Source organism: Pezoporus flaviventris, unplaced genomic scaffold, assembly GCF_033815535.1.
Source record: "Pezoporus flaviventris isolate CSIRO_AGI_PZ_B2104156 unplaced genomic scaffold, CSIRO_AGI_Pfla_v1 ptg000001l, whole genome shotgun sequence".
Classification (NCBI taxonomy): domain Eukaryota; kingdom Metazoa; phylum Chordata; class Aves; order Psittaciformes; family Psittacidae; genus Pezoporus; species Pezoporus flaviventris.
In genome coordinates, this window is record NW_026892549.1 from 15,845,748 (window position 1) to 15,862,470 (window position 16,723).

Here is a 16,723-nt window from a genome sequence, read left to right on the forward strand (position 1 = left end):
CCTGCCAAGGGAAGCTCTGCCAACCAAAACACATTCCCCGGGTAAACCACTTGCCACCAGAAAAAGGGACTCCCATTAAGCTCAGATCCACATAGCCTGCCTGCCCACACCTACAGCAGCAAGAGCTAGTGCCAAGCCATCCGCATACCTTCCACCTCCATCCTCCTCATCTCCCTGGGAACCAACTGCCACACTTGGCCATCTCCAGCTGGCAGAGCCATCAGAGAAGCCTTACACCTCATCACCTAACACTCTTCGTACCATTTGCCTCTGCACACCTGGCATGCCTTTGACCACTGACAGTCCTGCAGAGGAAAACATTTGACTCTGTTGCCCTCCCCCTGCCATACACAACTACAGACACCTGCAACAACCCTTCCCCAGAATGCTCAAGGCAAGACAGGGCTCTTCTGTGACCATCACGTATGACCACACACTAACACCAGCACTGGCCATTCCTGACAAATCTCAGCAAAAATAAAGCTCGACTGCTGCGACCTCTCCTGAACTGTCAAATCAGAAACTAATGAGACCCGGAAGAGAAAGGCTGAAACTGTACGTTTCTTTTCAATAGAAATACAGGGGGAATGGCACTAAACTGTCAGAGGAGAGACTAAGATTAGGTATTAGGAAGAAGTTCTTCCTTGTGAGGGTGGTGAGCACTGCCACAGGGTGCCAGGAGAACATCTGGGTGCCCAATGCCTGCAAGTATTCAGGGCTTTAAGCAACCGGGTCTAGTGGAAGACCGGTTCATGCTGTAGAAGTCGTGGGAAGTGGAGATCATTGAGGTCCCTTCCAACCCCAAACCATTCTAGGATTCAGCAAGAATTTACCTACACCATACAGTCTCAGTCCCACAGAAGAAGCATACACTTATGCTCCCCATCTGGACTTGCTCCAAGAAAGGAATACTACTGACCAACGTTGTTTCCTGGTTTTCACATGGACAGCGAGGAACAACTTACATCACTCTGGAGGTCGTACACTTTCCTGGCTTGCACAACGTCATTCTGGTCCGGCAGACAGGTCCACCGATGCAGAGGGTGCTTGTAATCAACATCACTGACCAGCTCCTGACATTTCTTGGCCAACACGATTCCCAGCATATCCACTGGGCTACTGAAGTGTGTCTTTGTCTTCTCAAAGGCTTTCTTGTACTCCCTGTCGCTCTGGATCTTGGCTACGTGCATCGACCACATCATCTTTGGATCGTCCTCTATGTTACGGGCTCCAATATGGTGGCCAAGCTGCTTGCGATAGCCTTCCTTGTACTTGTACTGCAGGATTGAAGAAGCTCAAGTCAGTTTTAGGACAGCTCTTCTCCCTTCTGACACTGGTCTGTAGCAGCATCTCTGAGCATGCACTTTTCTAATGGTGTCTGGCAAGATCACCACCTGAAGAGGCGACTAAGTGCCTCATAGCCTGACTGTGTCCTACACACTTCCATCCCGTGCCATGTCTACACTGGGACACAGGAGGTGCATGGAGCCCAGACAAGAACTGCAACACAGCTAGCTCAGGAACCAGGAGGTCTGCATACCAAAAGACAGGCTCTGCACACAACCTAAAACATCCCCAGTCAGGCCACTGAGAGGCCTGCTCAGCAGCTGGGATGGAAAAGTCAGGGAAAACCACTAGACTGCTCCAGCAGGCAACCTGGGCTTCCATCTGCACAGTCCTACCGGTACTCACCCATAACAGCCCATAGCAGCTGGCATACTGCACTGCTCCAGGCTCTCCTGCCCAGTGCTCAGGAGTCTTATCCTCCCAGCCCAGTGTGTGCACTGAGGTGCAGGTTTACAGCCACTGAGTGGGAAGTGACAAGAAAGTAACAAGTGACAAAGCACTCTTTCCCTTGCCTCTCAGTGAAACCTCACGTAAGACTCCGAAGAGATCAAACTCATTTCCTTCCAGTCAACAAAGGAGCCTTTAACTACTGAATATCACATGAGAGATTAAATTCGGATCTTGCAGAGCTGAGACCTGAAAAGATACTCTCTGGCACTGCAATGACTGGCCTCCAGTGACTCCACCCACCCCTGGACAGAAAAGATAACTGCCCAGTCATTACACAAAATCTGGCTTGATTTTTCGATCCAGTTGTCCATCTCAACTGCATTGCTGTAATGTCAGGGCATACAGACCCGCCATACTGGCGGCAGAAACACATGTCACAAGTCCAGCCCGAATGCTCAAGGTGATGCTGCCACAAGCCCCGCAGGGGCATTGCTTTGGATTACGTCCATCGCACAGATCGCACACATACTCTCCCCACACCATCTGCAAATTCCCTAACAACACTGCACACCGACAGCATGCAGGGCCAGCTACATGCAGACCCTCCAGAATCAAAATACTTATGGACTGGCTGCCTGGTTATGACATGTAAGAGCTGTTTTGGCTCCATTTGGCTCAGGTCAGAAGCCCTGCATTCAATTACAAGCACCCAGAAACTCTTTGAAAGGGGGGGCCGACAGGGGCTCCCCTGTACTTACATCACTTGCAATGTCTCTGGAAGCTTTAGCAGATGTGATGGGAATGGCATCTGCTCGCATGTCATAGCCCTTTTTCTTATCTTCCTCCATCGCAAGTCGGTACAGTTTCTGGAACAGAAACAACCACTCCCCTCAAACAACACTGCTTCCCAGGCCACAGCAGCGTCCAGGGATGGACGCTTAACCCCAGCTCAGCCACCTACCTCACTGTAGTTCACTTTGTTCTGCTGGGCCAGCAAAATACCAGGTGTATCCGGCATAATGTGAATGCTGGTTTTATCTTTCTCCCAGGCTGACGTGTACGCACGCTGAAAAGAACAAGTCCAACGTGAAAGAAGGCCAAGCTAGCACAGAGCAACAAACTCAAACAGCAAACTGGATCAAGGAATTGAAGCCAGGAGGACTCCACTTTGCAATGCCTCAGGAACACCTCTTCTTGTCCCAAAACATTCTAAAAATACACCCTTTTTCTTTTTTACCCTGCGCCCATTAACACGTAAGAGAATTGATCACAAACAACAAAAACAAAGACCCCATGCAAGAAGAGGCAATATCCCCATTAAGAAACCCAGGCCTCAGAAGGAGAGAACACAGCATCTTGGGCCATGCACCTACTCCCCTCAGGTTGAAAACACAAACAAAGCTCACCTGGTTCATGATTTCAGAGTTGTGCTTTGCCAGAACCATGGGCATTGAGTCGGGAAGACTCGTGAATTTGATGGTGTCCGGGTGTTGCCGATACTTCTTGTCACTCAGGATGAGGCTCGCCCTCTTATTCTTCTCGTCGTCCAGCGAACCAATCGGGGACCAGCCAATGCCCCTCAGCCATGTAAGGTCAGACTTGTACACATTCTGAAAGGACAGGCAAGGACAACAAAGCTGCTCAGCGTCCTCCTCACGCCATGCAACCACTCCTCCTGCCAAGGGAAGCTCTGCCAACCAAAACACATTCCCCGGGTAAACCACTTACCACCAGAAAAGGGACTCCCATTAAGCTCAGATCCACACAGCCTGCCTTCCCACACCTACAGCAGCAAGAGCTAGTGCCAAGCCATCCACATACCTTCCACCTCCATCTTCCTCATCTCCCTGGGAACCAACTGCCACACTTGGCCATCTCCAGCTGGCAGAGCCATCAGAGAAGCCTTACACCTCATCACCTAACACTCTTCGTACCATTTGCCTCTGCACACCTGGCATGCCTTTGACCACTGACAGTCCTGCAGAGGAAAACATTTGACTCTGTTGCCCTCCCCCTGCCATACACAACTACAGACACCTGCAACAACCCTTCCCCAGAATGCTCAAGGCAAGACAGGGCTCTTCTGTGACCATCACGTATGACCACACACTAACACCAGCACTGGCCATTCCTGACAAATCTCAGCAAAAATAAAGCTCGACTGCTGCGACCTCTCCTGAACTGTCAAATCAGAAACTAATGAGACCCGGAAGAGAAAGGCTGAAACTGTACGTTTCTTTTCAATAGAAATACAGGGGGAATGGCACTAAACCGTCAGAGGAGAGACTAAGATTAGGTATTAGGAAGAAGTTCTTCCTTGTGAGGGTGGTGAGCACTGCCACAGGGTGCCAGGAGAACATCTGGGTGCCCAGTGCCTGCAAGTATTCAGGGCTTTAAGCAACCGGGTCTAGTGGAAGACTGGTTCGTACTGTAGAAGTCATGGGAAGTGGAGATCATTGAGGTCCCTTCCAACCCCAAACCATTCTAGGATTCAGCAAGAATTTACCTACACCACACAGTCTCAGTCCCACAGAAGAAGCATACACTTATGCTCCCCATCTGGACTTGCTCCAAGAAAGGAATACTACTGACCAACGTTGTTTCCTGGTTTTCACATGGACAGCGAGGAACAACTTACATCACTCTGGAGGTCGTACACTTTCCTGGCTTGCACAACGTCATTCTGGTCCGGCAGACAGGTCCACCGATGCAGAGGGTGCTTGTAATCAACATCACTGACCAGCTCCTGACATTTCTTGGCCAACACGATTCCCAGCATATCCACTGGGCTACTGAAGTGTGTCTTTGTCTTCTCAAAGGCTTTCTTGTACTCCCTGTCGCTCTGGATCTTGGCTACGTGCATCGACCACATCATCTTTGGATCGTCCTCTATGTTACGGGCTCCAATATGGTGGCCAAGCTGCTTGCGATAGCCTTCCTTGTACTTGTACTGCAGGATTGAAGAAGCTCAAGTCAGTTTTAGGACAGCTCTTCTCCCTTCTGACACTGGTCTGTAGCAGCATCTCTGAGCATGCACTTTTCTAATGGTGTCTGGCAAGATCACCACCTGAAGAGGCGACTAAGTGCCTCATAGCCTGACTGTGTCCTACAAACTTCCATCCCGTGCCATGTCTACACTGGGACACAGGAGGTGCATGGAGCCCAGACAAGAACTGTAACACAGCTAGCTCAGGAACCAGGAGGTCTGCATACCAAAAGACAGGCTCTGCACACAACCTAAAACATCCCCAGTCAGGCCACTGAGAGGCCTGCTCAGCAGCTGGGATGGAAAAGTCAGGGAAAACCACTAGACTGCTCCAGCAGGCAACCTGGGCTTCCATCTGCACAGTCCTACCGGTACTCACCCAGAACAGCCCATAGCAGCTGGCATACTGCACTGCTCCAGGCTCTCCTGCCCAGTGCTCAAGACTCGAATCCTCCCAGCCCAGTGTGTGCACTGAGGTGCAGGTTTACAGCCACTGAGTGAGAAACGGCAAGGGGCAACACAATACTTTTTCAAAAATGTACATATTGAGAACTTTTAGATGAAAATTAGAGATGAAGCAAAGAAACGAATCTTTGTGGCTGCTGTCTACTAAAGTCAACCCAATTAGGAGCAAGACGCTGAGGAATAGTTCTTTGTTCACCTGGAGGGAGCATTACACTTCGAGTCCCTCGTCCTGACAGGGGATTTTCACCATGTGGACATGTGTTGGAAAAACCATACAGCAAACAGCAAGCAGTCCAGGAGACTTCTGGAGTGCATTGTAAGAGCTTCCTAACATAGGTGATTGAGTCCTGACCAGCAGAGAAGCATTGCTGGAGCTGTTGCTCACTCATGTGAAAGAATTTACTGAAGAGGTCATTATTGGAGAGAGCCTCGGCTGTTGCAATTGCGCTCTGGTAGATTTCTCAATAACAAGGATACAGGACAAGTAAAAAGTACAGTCAGTACCCTAAACCTCAGAAAGGCAAACTTTCAGTTGGTTAGGGTGCTAGTGAGTGGGATACCTGGGGATAGTCTCCTCAGAAATACAGGAATAAACGAGAGCTGGAGTGTGAGGTGTCCCTGCCCATGGCAGGGGGGTTGGAACTAGATGATCTTAAGGTACTTTCCAACCCTAACTATTCTATGATTCTATGATTCTACTTAAAGACATTCTCAGGGCACAAGAGTTCTCCATCCCAGTATTTAGGAAGTCAGGCAGGAGAGGTAGGACACCAGCTTGACTAAGTGAAGACCTATTAGCCAAACTCAAATGCATAGGCAATAGAGGCAAAACCAAACCAAAACCAAAATCCATAGGCAATGGGACACACATCCTGAAGAAATTATAGAGATATGGTCAAGGAGATCATCGAGTGGATCAGGAAAGCTAAAGCACAGTTGGAGCTGAACTTGGCTAGGGATGTAAAAAACAACAAGGAAGGTTTCTTTGGGTAGATAGGACAACAAAGGAAGATGAAAGAAACTGTACCCCTGCGATGAATGAAATGGGAGACATGGCTACAACTGACATGGAGAAAGCTGAGGTACTCAACAAAATTTTTCCTCCGTCTTCACCAGCAAGTGCTCCAGCCACACCACCAAAGTCACACAAGGCAAAAGCAGGGACTGGGAGAACAAAGTACTGCCCACGACCTGAGAAGATCAGGTTCAAGATCATCTAAGGAACCTGAAGGTGCACAACTCCATGGGACCCGATGAGATGCATCTGTGGGTTCTGAGGTAACTGGCAGGTAAAGTGGCCAAGCCATTATCTATCCTATTTGAGATGTCATGGCAATCTGGTGAAATTCCCACTGACTGGAAAAGGGGAAACATAGCCTATGTAAAAAGGCAAAAAAGAAAGGCCTGGGGACCTGCAGGCTGGTTAGTCTCACCTTGGTGCCTGGCAAGATCATGGAGAGGATCCTCCAGGAACCTACGCTAAGGCACACATTAAACAGAACTGACTGGTGACACCAAACATGGCTTCACTATGGGCAAATCATGACTGACAAACGTGGTGGCCTTCTACCATGGGGCTACAACATTGGTGCATAAAGGAAGAGGGATTGACAACATCTACCTGGACTTGTGTGAAGCATTTGATACTGTTCCATGCAACATTTTCATTTATATAATGGAGACAAATATACTTGATGGGTGGATCACTCAGCAGACAATGAATTGGCTAGATGGTCACACTCAAAGAGTTGTGGTCAATAACTTGATGTCTGGGTAGAAACCAGTGATGAGTTGTGTCCCTCAGAGGTCTGTACTTGGACCAGTATTATATAATGGCATTGCTGGGAACATGGACAGTGGGACTGAGTGCACCCTCAGCAAGCTTGTGGATGTCACCAGGCTGAGTAGTGTGATTGATATATCAGAGGGAAGAGATGCCATCCAGCAGGACCTTGACACGTATGAGAGGTGAAACTGGGTGAACCTCATGAGTTTCAACAAGGCAAGTGCAAAGGCCTGTATGTGGGTCAAGGCACTCCCAGACACAGTCACAGACATATAAATTGACTGAAAACAGCCTGTGGACAAGGACTTGGGGGTATTGGTGGATTAAAAACTGATTAGCACAGAAAGCCAATCATATCCTGGGCTGCATCAAAAGAAGTTTGGCCAGCAGGTCAAGGGAGGAGATACTATCTGCTCTACCCTCATGACACCCCACTTGGAACACTGAGATCAGCTCTGGGGCACAAAGTGTAAGAAAGACATGGACCTGTTGGAGCAAGTCCACAGGAAGCCAAAAAAAAAGATGCTCTAAGAGCCAGAGCACCTCTCCAATGGAGACTAGTAGAGAGACATGGAGTTCTGCAGCCTGGGGAAGAAAAGACTCTAGGAACACCTTATAAAAGCTTTCCAATACCTAAAGAGGGACTACAGGAAAGATAGGGAGGGACTCTTTATCAGGGAATATAGTAACAGGTCAGAGGAAAATGGTTTTAAATAGAAAGAGGATAGACTCAGATTAGACAGTAGGAAGAATGTCTTCGGAATGATAGCAGTGAGGCACTACAAAAGGTTACACAGAGAAGCTGAGGCTGCCCCATACCTGGAAATGTCAAAGGCCAGCTGGGACAGGACTTGGAGTAGCCTGGTCTAATGAGGGAGGTATTCCTGCCTGTGGCAGGGGGGTAGCAACAACATGATTTTTAAGGTTGTTCCAACACAAACCACCCTAGGATTCTAAGATTTTTTTCCCAAGCCTTTTCATGAAATGTAAAGAAAGACTGAGAAAGGTGTTCCAAGAAGGGCTCCATTGTACTTACATCACTTGCAATGTCTCTGGAAGCTTTAGCAGATGTGATAGGAATGGCATCTGCTCGCATGTCATAGCCCTTTTTCTTATCTTCCTCCATCGCAAGTCGGTACAGTTTCTGGAACAGAAACAACCACTCCCCTCAAACAACACTGCTTCCCAGGCCACAGCAGCGTCCAGGGATGGACGCTTAACCCCAGCTCAGCCACCTACCTCACTGTAGTTCACTTTGTTCTGCTGGGCCAGCAAAATACCAGGTGTATCCGGCATAATGTGAATGCTGGTTTTATCTTTCTCCCAGGCTGACGTGTACGCACGCTGAAAAGAACAAGTCCAACGTGAAAGAAGGCCAAGCTAGCACAGAGCAACAAACTCAAACAGCAAACTGGATCAAGGAACTGAAGCCAGGAGGACACCACTTTGCAATGCCTCAGGAACACCTCTTCTCGTCCCAAAACATTCTAAAAATACACCCTTTTTCTTTTTTACCCTGCGCCCATTAACACATAAGAGAATTTGATCACAAACAACAAAAACAAAGACCCCATGCAAGAGGAGGAAATACCCCAATTAAGAAACCCGGGCCTCGGAAGGAGAGAACACAGCATCTTGGGCCATGCACCTACTCCCCTCAGGTTCAAAACACAAGCAAAGCTCACCTGGTTCATGATTTCAGAGTTGTGCTTTGCCAGAACCATGGGCATTGAGTCGGGAAGACTCGTGAATTTGATGGTGTCTGGGTGTTGCCGATACTTCTTGTCACTCAGGATGAGGCTCGCCCTCTTATTCTTCTCGTCGTCCAGCGAACCAATCGGGGACCAGCCAATGCCCCTCAGCCATGTAAGGTCAGACTTGTACACATTCTGAAAGGACAGGCAAGGACAACAAAGCTGCTCAGCATCCTCCTCACACCATGCAACCACTCCTCCTGCCAAGGGAAGCTCTGCCAACCAAAACACATTCCCCGGGGAAACCACTTACCACCAGAAAAGGGACTCCCATTAAGCTCAGATCCACACAGCCTGCCTTCTCACACCTACAGCAGCAAGAGCTAGTGCCAAGCCATCCGCATACCTTCCTCCTCCATCTTCCTCATCTCCCTGGGAACCAACTGCCACACTTGGCCATCTCCAGCTGGCAGAGCCATCAGAGAAGCCTTACACCTCATCACCTAACACTCTTCGTACCATTTGCCTCTGCACACCTGGCATGCCTTTGACCACTGACAGTCCTGCAGAGGAAAACATTTGACTCTGTTGCCCTCCCCCTGCCATACACACCTACAGACACCTGCAACAACCCTTCCCCAGAATGCTCAAGGCAAGACAGGGCTCTTCTGTGACCATCACGTATGACCACACACTAACACCAGCACTGGCCATTCCTGACAAATCTCAGCAAAAATAAAGCTCGACTGCTGCGACCTCTCCTGAACTGTCAAATCAGAAACTAATGAGACCCGGAAGAGAAAGGCTGAAACTGTACGTTTCTTTTCAATAGAAATACAGGGGGAATGGCACTAAACTGTCAGAGGAGAGACTAAGATTAGGTATTAGGAAGAAGTTCTTCCTTGTGAGGGTGGTGAGCACTGCCACAGGGTGCCAGGAGAACATCTGGATGCCCAGTGCCTGCAAGTATTCAGGGCTTTAAGCAACCGGGTCTAGTGGAAGACTGGTTCGTACTGTAGAAGTCATGGGAAGTGGAGATCATTGAGGTCCCTTCCAACCCCAAACCATTCTAGGATTCAGCAAGAATTTACCTACACCACACAGTCTCAGTCCCACAGAAGAAGCATACACTTATGCTCCCCATCTGGACTTGCTCCAAGAAAGGAATACTACTGACCAACGTTGTTTCCTGGTTTTCACATGGACAGCGAGGAACAACTTACATCACTCTGGAGGTCGTACACTTTCCTGGCTTGCACAACGTCATTCTGGTCCGGCAGACAGGTCCACCGATGCAGAGGGTGCTTGTAATCAACATCACTGACCAGCTCCTGACATTTCTTGGCCAACACGATTCCCAGCATATCCACTGGGCTACTGAAGTGTGTCTTTGTCTTCTCAAAGGCTTTCTTGTACTCCCTGTCGCTCTGGATCTTGGCTACGTGCATCGACCACATCATCTTTGGATCGTCCTCTATGTTACGGGCTCCAATATGGTGGCCAAGCTGCTTGCGATAGCCTTCCTTGTACTTGTACTGCAGGATTGAAGAAGCTCAAGTCAGTTTTAGGACAGCTCTTCTCCCTTGTGACACTGGTCTGTAGCAGCATCTCTGAGCATGCACTTTTCTAATGGTGTCTGGCAAGATCACCACCTGAAGAGGCGACTAAGTGCCTCATAGCCTGACTGTGTCCTACACACTTCCATCCCGTGCCATGTCTACACTGGGACACAGGAGGTGCATGGAGCCCAGACAAGAACTGCAACACAGCTAGCTCAGGAACCAGGAGGTCTGCATACCAAAAGACAGGCTCTGCACACAACCTAAAACATCCCCAGTCAGGCCACTGAGAGGCCTGCTCAGCAGCTGGGATGGAAAAGTCAGGGAAAACCACTAGACTGCTCCAGCAGGCAACCTGGGCTTCCATCTGCACAGTCCTACCGGTACTCACCCATAACAGCCCATAGCAGCTGGCATACTGCACTGCTCCAGGCTCTCCTGCCCAGTGCTCAGGAGTCTTATCCTCCCAGCCCAGTGTGTGCACTGAGGTGCAGGTTTACAGCCACTGAGTGGGAAGTGACAAGAAAGTAACAAGTGACAAAGCACTCTTTCCCTTGCCTCTCAGTGAAACCTCACGTAAGACTCCGAAGAGATCAAACTCATTTCCTTCCAGTCAACAAAGGAGCCTTTAACTACTGAATATCACATGAGAGATTAAATTCGGATCTTGCAGAGCTGAGACCTGAAAAGATACTCTCTGGCACTGCAATGACTGGCCTCCAGTGACTCCACCCACCCCTGGACAGAAAAGATAACTGCCCAGTCATTACACAAAATCTGGCTTGATTTTTCGATCCAGTTGTCCATCTCAACTGCATTGCTGTAATGTCAGGGCATACAGACCCGCCATACTGGCGGCAGAAACACATGTCACAAGTCCAGCCCGAATGCTCAAGGTGATGCTGCCACAAGCCCCGCAGGGGCATTGCTTTGGATTACGTCCATCGCACAGATCGCACACATACTCTCCCCACACCATCTGCAAATTCCCTAACAACACTGCACACCAACAGCATGCAGGGCCAGCTACATGCAGACCCTCCAGAATCAAAATACTTATGGACTGGCTGCCTGGTTATGACATGTAAGAGCTGTTTTGGCTCCATTTGGCTCAGGTCAGAAGCCCTGCATTCAATTACAAGCACCCAGAAACTCTTTGAAAGGGGGGGCCGACAGGGGCTCCCCTGTACTTACATCACTTGCAATGTCTCTGGAAGCTTTAGCAGATGTGATGGGAATGGCATCTGCTCGCATGTCATAGCCCTTTTTCTTATCTTCCTCCATCGCAAGTCGGTACAGTTTCTGGAACAGAAACAACCACTCCCCTCAAACAACACTGCTTCCCAGGCCACAGCAGCGTCCAGGGATGGACGCTTAACCCCAGCTCAGCCACCTACCTCACTGTAGTTCACTTTGTTCTGCTGGGCCAGCAAAATACCAGGTGTATCCGGCATAATGTGAATGCTGGTTTTATCTTTCTCCCAGGCTGACGTGTACGCACGCTGAAAAGAACAAGTCCAACGTGAAAGAAGGCCAAGCTAGCACAGAGCAACAAACTCAAACAGCAAACTGGATCAAGGAACTGAAGCCAGGAGGACTCCACTTTGCAGTGCCTCAGGAACACCTCTTCTTGACCCAAAACATTCTAAAAATACACCCTTTTTCTTTTTTACCCTGCGCCCATTAACACATAAGAGAATTTGATCACAAACAACAAAAACAAAGACCCCATGCAAGAAGAGGCAATATCCCCATTAAGAAACCCAGGCCTCGGAAGGAGAGAACACAGCATCTTGGGCCATGCACCTACTCCCCTCAGGTTCAAAACACAAGCAAAGCTCACCTGGTTCATGATTTCAGAGTTGTGCTTTGCCAGAACCATGGGCATTGAGTCGGGAAGACTCGTGAATTTGATGGTGTCCGGGTGTTGCCGATACTTCTTGTCACTCAGGATGAGGCTCGCCCTCTTATTCTTCTCGTTGTCCAGCGAACCAATCGGGGACCAGCCAATGCCCCTCAGCCATGTAAGGTCAGACTTGTATACATTCTGAAAGGACAGGCAAGGACACAAAGCTGCTCAGCATCCTCCTTACGCCATGCAACCATTCCTCCTGCCAAGGGAAGCTCTGCCGACCAAAACACATTCCCCGGGTAAACCACTTACCACCAGAAAAGGGACTCCCATTAAGCTCAGATCCACATAGCCTGCCTGCCCACCCCGACAGCAGCAGGAGCTAGTGCCAAGCCATCCACATACCTTCCACCTCCATCCTCCTCATCTCCCTGGGAACCAACTGCCACACTTGGCCATCTCCAGCTGGCAGAGCCATCAGGGAAGCCTTACACCTCATCACCTAACACTCTTCGTACCATTTGCCTCTGCACACCTGGCATGCCTTTGACCACTGATGGCCCTTCAGAGGAAAATATTTGATTCTGTTGCCTTCCCCCTGCCATACACAACTACAGCCAGTTGTTTATTTCTTTTCAACAGTTTACAGGGAGAATGTCTTTAAGCTGAGAGAGGAGAAATTCAGATTACATATTAGGGAGAAATTCTTCCCTGTGAGGGTGGGGAGGCACTGGTACAGGTACTGGATTACCTGTGCCTGGAAGTGTTTGAGGTCAGGTTGGATGGGGCTTTGAGCATCCTGATCTAGTGGTAGGGGTCCCTGTGGCAGTGTGGTTTGTACTGTGCAAAACGTTCCAAGCGGTGAAACCGGCATTTTAGCTGCAATCTGATCTACATGGGCATCACAAACTAGTTATTAAAAATATTTTTCAATAAGTAGTATATCTCCTATAAAAAAAATTAATTTAATTCTGAGGAAGCTTACATCACTCTGTAGTTCATAGACCCTCTTTGCCTGCTCGACATCAATCTGGTCTGGCAGACAAGTCCAGCGGTGTAGCACTCTTTTGTAGTCTACATCACTAACCAATTCCTGACATTTCTTAGCCAGAAGGAAGCCGAGCATATCCACGGGCATATTAAACTTTGTCTTCCACTTTTCAAAATCTTTCTTGTATTCCCTCTCACTCTGCATCTTCGCAACTTGCATAGACCACAGCATCTTAGGATCATCCTGTAAGCTGCGGAATCCAATGTGATGTCCCTGCTGCTTGCGGTAACCTTCTTTGTACTTGTACTAAAATGACAAAGATTGCATTACTGAAATTACAGTAAGAAACAGACAATGGTAAAATATATAAGCAAAACATAAATATATTATCTCAGTTCAATGTTTCTCATTAGCAATGAAATGAGCAACCTGTTATGGCTTCTCATGTAAATTTTTAGTAGTCCCTTGATTAATGTGGATCGTTTGGTGTCAGTGAACACTGTCCCTTGGAAGGAAGACAGTCCCTGGAGAGGAAGAGTGCATGGCTACAAGAATGGTCTCCTGTGCCATTTAATTCATACAGTCATACTCTTCAGAACTCCCAAAGGCCAACATATTGAACTATTCTGATGAATACAATAATCAGCAATGAAAACTGCAGATGCTTAATCACTGGAAACATTTCCTAATGATTGATATAAAATCTCTTCCATAAATGCAGGACTTATATTCATACCAAGTTATGTAACAGCAATGTGTGTCACCACATCTATTTCAGAGTTTTAAAAGGGATTTCTCAGTATAGGCACTGAGATCAGCTAACTGGACTAAATTTGCTGCTGCTTTCAGAATGCAACACCCAGAAGAGCAGACAACTGCTAACCTTGTATGACTAGCCACTCCATGGGTAGACCACAATCTTTGGTATTGTCAAGATGCCAGAGCAACCCTTCTTAAATTTTCTCCACTGACAAGAACAGATCAGGAAAGAGTTTTGCCAGCAATTTTGCTTTTTACTCCAGGCCACACCTTAGCGAAGAGGTGTATCTCAATCTAGTGCAACTCTGTAGGTTATAGCAACTAGATAAAGTGTCTGTCATATTAAATTAGAAATACTGCTTACGTCACTTGCAATGTCCCTTGAAGCTTTGGCAGTTTTCACTGAAATGGCTTCAGGTGTGAGGTCATAGCCTTTCTTTATCATCTGCTCCCAGCCAAGCCTGTAGAGTTTCTAAAATTTAAACCAGTATTAATTTAAAAGTCTCATTAATATGTAAGTCACCTTCTATTTAGATCCGCTAATGAGCCATAATACCGAATTCTGATCACCTCTTAGGCTGCAGAACAGAAACTGAGAATAAGCAAGGAATGCAAGTCTTCCAAGTCTTAGGCTAGTGACTAAATAGTTTTTTCTTTACTACAGCAGCTTCCTACTATGTCTTATCCAGAAGATTTGAAACATATGCAGGGAATTTGAAATATATACATCCAGGATAACTGAAAACTTTTCAGATGGCTGAACAAAATTGTAACTAATAAGGCTGTAATATAGCCATTTAATAGTCAGATAAGTTTGTGTGCGGTTGTTTTTAAGTACCAGCAGTTGCAAGTCAAAATTTTGCCTCTACGCAATCATGCAAAGCAAAATCTAAGTATTTTATACCAGCACAATTGTTACTTTCTTATATTTGAAAGCTGACAGAAAAGTTAGAATCACTGCATGTATTCCTTTTTCCAAGGTGTTAAACATATACACAACAAAATTCTCATTTTGTAGTAAGAAATTTTTAACATAATTGATTTCTATGGCAAGCATAGAGTATGGATCATTCATATCCAGATTTCAAAATAGGAATTTATCTTTTCCATACAATAAAATGTAATTTAGGCTGCTACTTTGCTAGGCTGAAGATGGTATTATTGCTACTCTGAAAATACTACTCATGTAAAAATTCTTGCCTCTGTCCTAAATCATCCACTCCATTTTTTCTAATTTAACACAAATTAATTATTTATTTTGAAATGGGAGACACCTTTAAATTTGAATAAAGTAGATATTAATTAAAAATGTAATAGGAAGTATCAAAAAACCCTACCTGACTGTAGTTCGCCTTGTTCTGTTTTGCCTGTAGAATATCTGGCGTATCTGGCATCACATGAACCTGAATTTTATCCTTCTCCCACGCTTCAGTATAAGCATGCTATTGAAAAAAGTAACATCAGGTATGTCAAAATACATGACAAAGCATGGCTCTTTTGGGGTTTTCACCTTTCCATCTGTGCACTTTGGATATGGATGGGTAAAAAGATGAAGGTAATGACTCAGATTTATCTTAGTGCATAATGACCCAATCCAGGATCACCTGGATTAGGATCCAGCCTTGCTTCTAATTAAGTCCAGCTATCAAGATTTTCAGGGCCAGTAATACGGGAATGAGAAGAACAGAGGTTGGAGAGGTAGCAATGAGAAAAATGAGGGAAGATTTATTTAACCAATGTTATCTATCAGTAACTGAGTAATTTATCAAGGGAAAGCAAAAAAAAAAAAAAGAAGGGCACCTGTGGCAGTTGCTTTTCCCAGCCCAGGGAAACACTGCTACATAAAGGCTGTAACAGAGACAACTGTTTCTTGAAATGGATTAGATGTGAATGTCTGCCTAATTTTCCCCTTAGATACTCACTTTGTTCATTATATTTGCATTCTGCTTTGCAAGGACCATGTCCATGGAATCGTTCTGTTTTGTAAAGTGGAACATGCTGGGATGCTGGCGGTATTTCTGATCACTTGCAATTTCCATGGCTTTCTTAGATTTCTCCACATCGAGGGAGCCAGCAGGACTCCAACCAATACCCTTGAAGTACTCATTATATTCCTGCTTGTACTCGTTCTGCCAAACAGAATATAAAAGGAAAGTTTACAATATACAAATGGCTCATATAAAATAATCTGTTGCTTTAAAAACACAGCCGTAATGAAAAAAGCACGGAAAAAAGGTCACAACCATGAACGAAAGAAAGACAAAAGAGAAACTTACATCACTTTGTATCTGATTCATGTTTCTGTACAGTTCTAAACTCATTGCATCTGGTAGCAGCATATATTTGTGAATCAGTCGTTTGTAGTTAGTATTGGTTATGCGATCTTGTGCCTCCTTAGCTGCTACAATGCTGAGCGTATCAGAAGGCGTATGGTAATGTGTCTTGCTCGCCTCATAACCTTTCTTGTACTCGCGATCCGACTGCATCTTAGCTACTTGCATGTAATGGACAAGTTTGGGATCATCCTGAAGGCTGCGGAAGCCTACAAGTTTTCCCTTGTCTTGTTCATAACCTAATTTGTATTTGTACTGTAAAGAGAACAGAGACAGAGACTTTAATTCTACTTCGCTTGTTTAATACACAATATCTACCATGTGATGAAAAATCCCCCAAACTTAGATTAATTTTTGCATTATTAAAAAACCATCACAAAGCAGACAGAGGTGTTGGCTTGGTTGTAAAAAAAAAATAAAAAATGGTGGGCTAAATAAAATGTCTTCACGCTCCTCTCAGGCTGGATTTGTCCTGCCACAGCAAGTCCCTCATCACTGATACACAAAGGAATACACAAAGGATACAGAAAGGAATACACAAAGGATACACAAAGTAATACA

General features: G+C 46.5%; 1 protein-coding gene across 19 annotated transcripts in view; it reads right to left on the minus strand.

Annotated features, from left to right (window-relative positions):
• The window catches only part of NEB (nebulin), a 124,560-nt gene that overhangs the window by 77,301 nt on the left and 30,536 nt on the right, over positions 1–16,723 (minus strand). For all 19 annotated transcript variants that reach the window (XM_061445733.1, XM_061445651.1, XM_061445643.1 and 16 more), the window contains exons 35-51: positions 16,106–16,417; positions 15,752–15,958; positions 15,167–15,271; positions 14,194–14,301; positions 13,065–13,376; positions 12,071–12,274; positions 11,625–11,729; positions 11,422–11,529; positions 9,892–10,203; positions 8,660–8,863; positions 8,214–8,318; positions 8,011–8,118; positions 4,376–4,687; positions 3,144–3,347; positions 2,699–2,803; positions 2,496–2,603; positions 966–1,277 (exon numbers count right to left, since the gene is read on the minus strand). In XM_061445733.1, the coding sequence (XP_061301717.1) occupies positions 966–1,277; positions 2,496–2,603; positions 2,699–2,803; positions 3,144–3,347; positions 4,376–4,687; positions 8,011–8,118; positions 8,214–8,318; positions 8,660–8,863; positions 9,892–10,203; positions 11,422–11,529; positions 11,625–11,729; positions 12,071–12,274; positions 13,065–13,376; positions 14,194–14,301; positions 15,167–15,271; positions 15,752–15,958; positions 16,106–16,417 (3,231 nt within the window). The remainder of the gene's footprint in view (positions 1–965; positions 1,278–2,495; positions 2,604–2,698; positions 2,804–3,143; positions 3,348–4,375; positions 4,688–8,010; positions 8,119–8,213; positions 8,319–8,659; positions 8,864–9,891; positions 10,204–11,421; positions 11,530–11,624; positions 11,730–12,070; positions 12,275–13,064; positions 13,377–14,193; positions 14,302–15,166; positions 15,272–15,751; positions 15,959–16,105; positions 16,418–16,723) is intronic.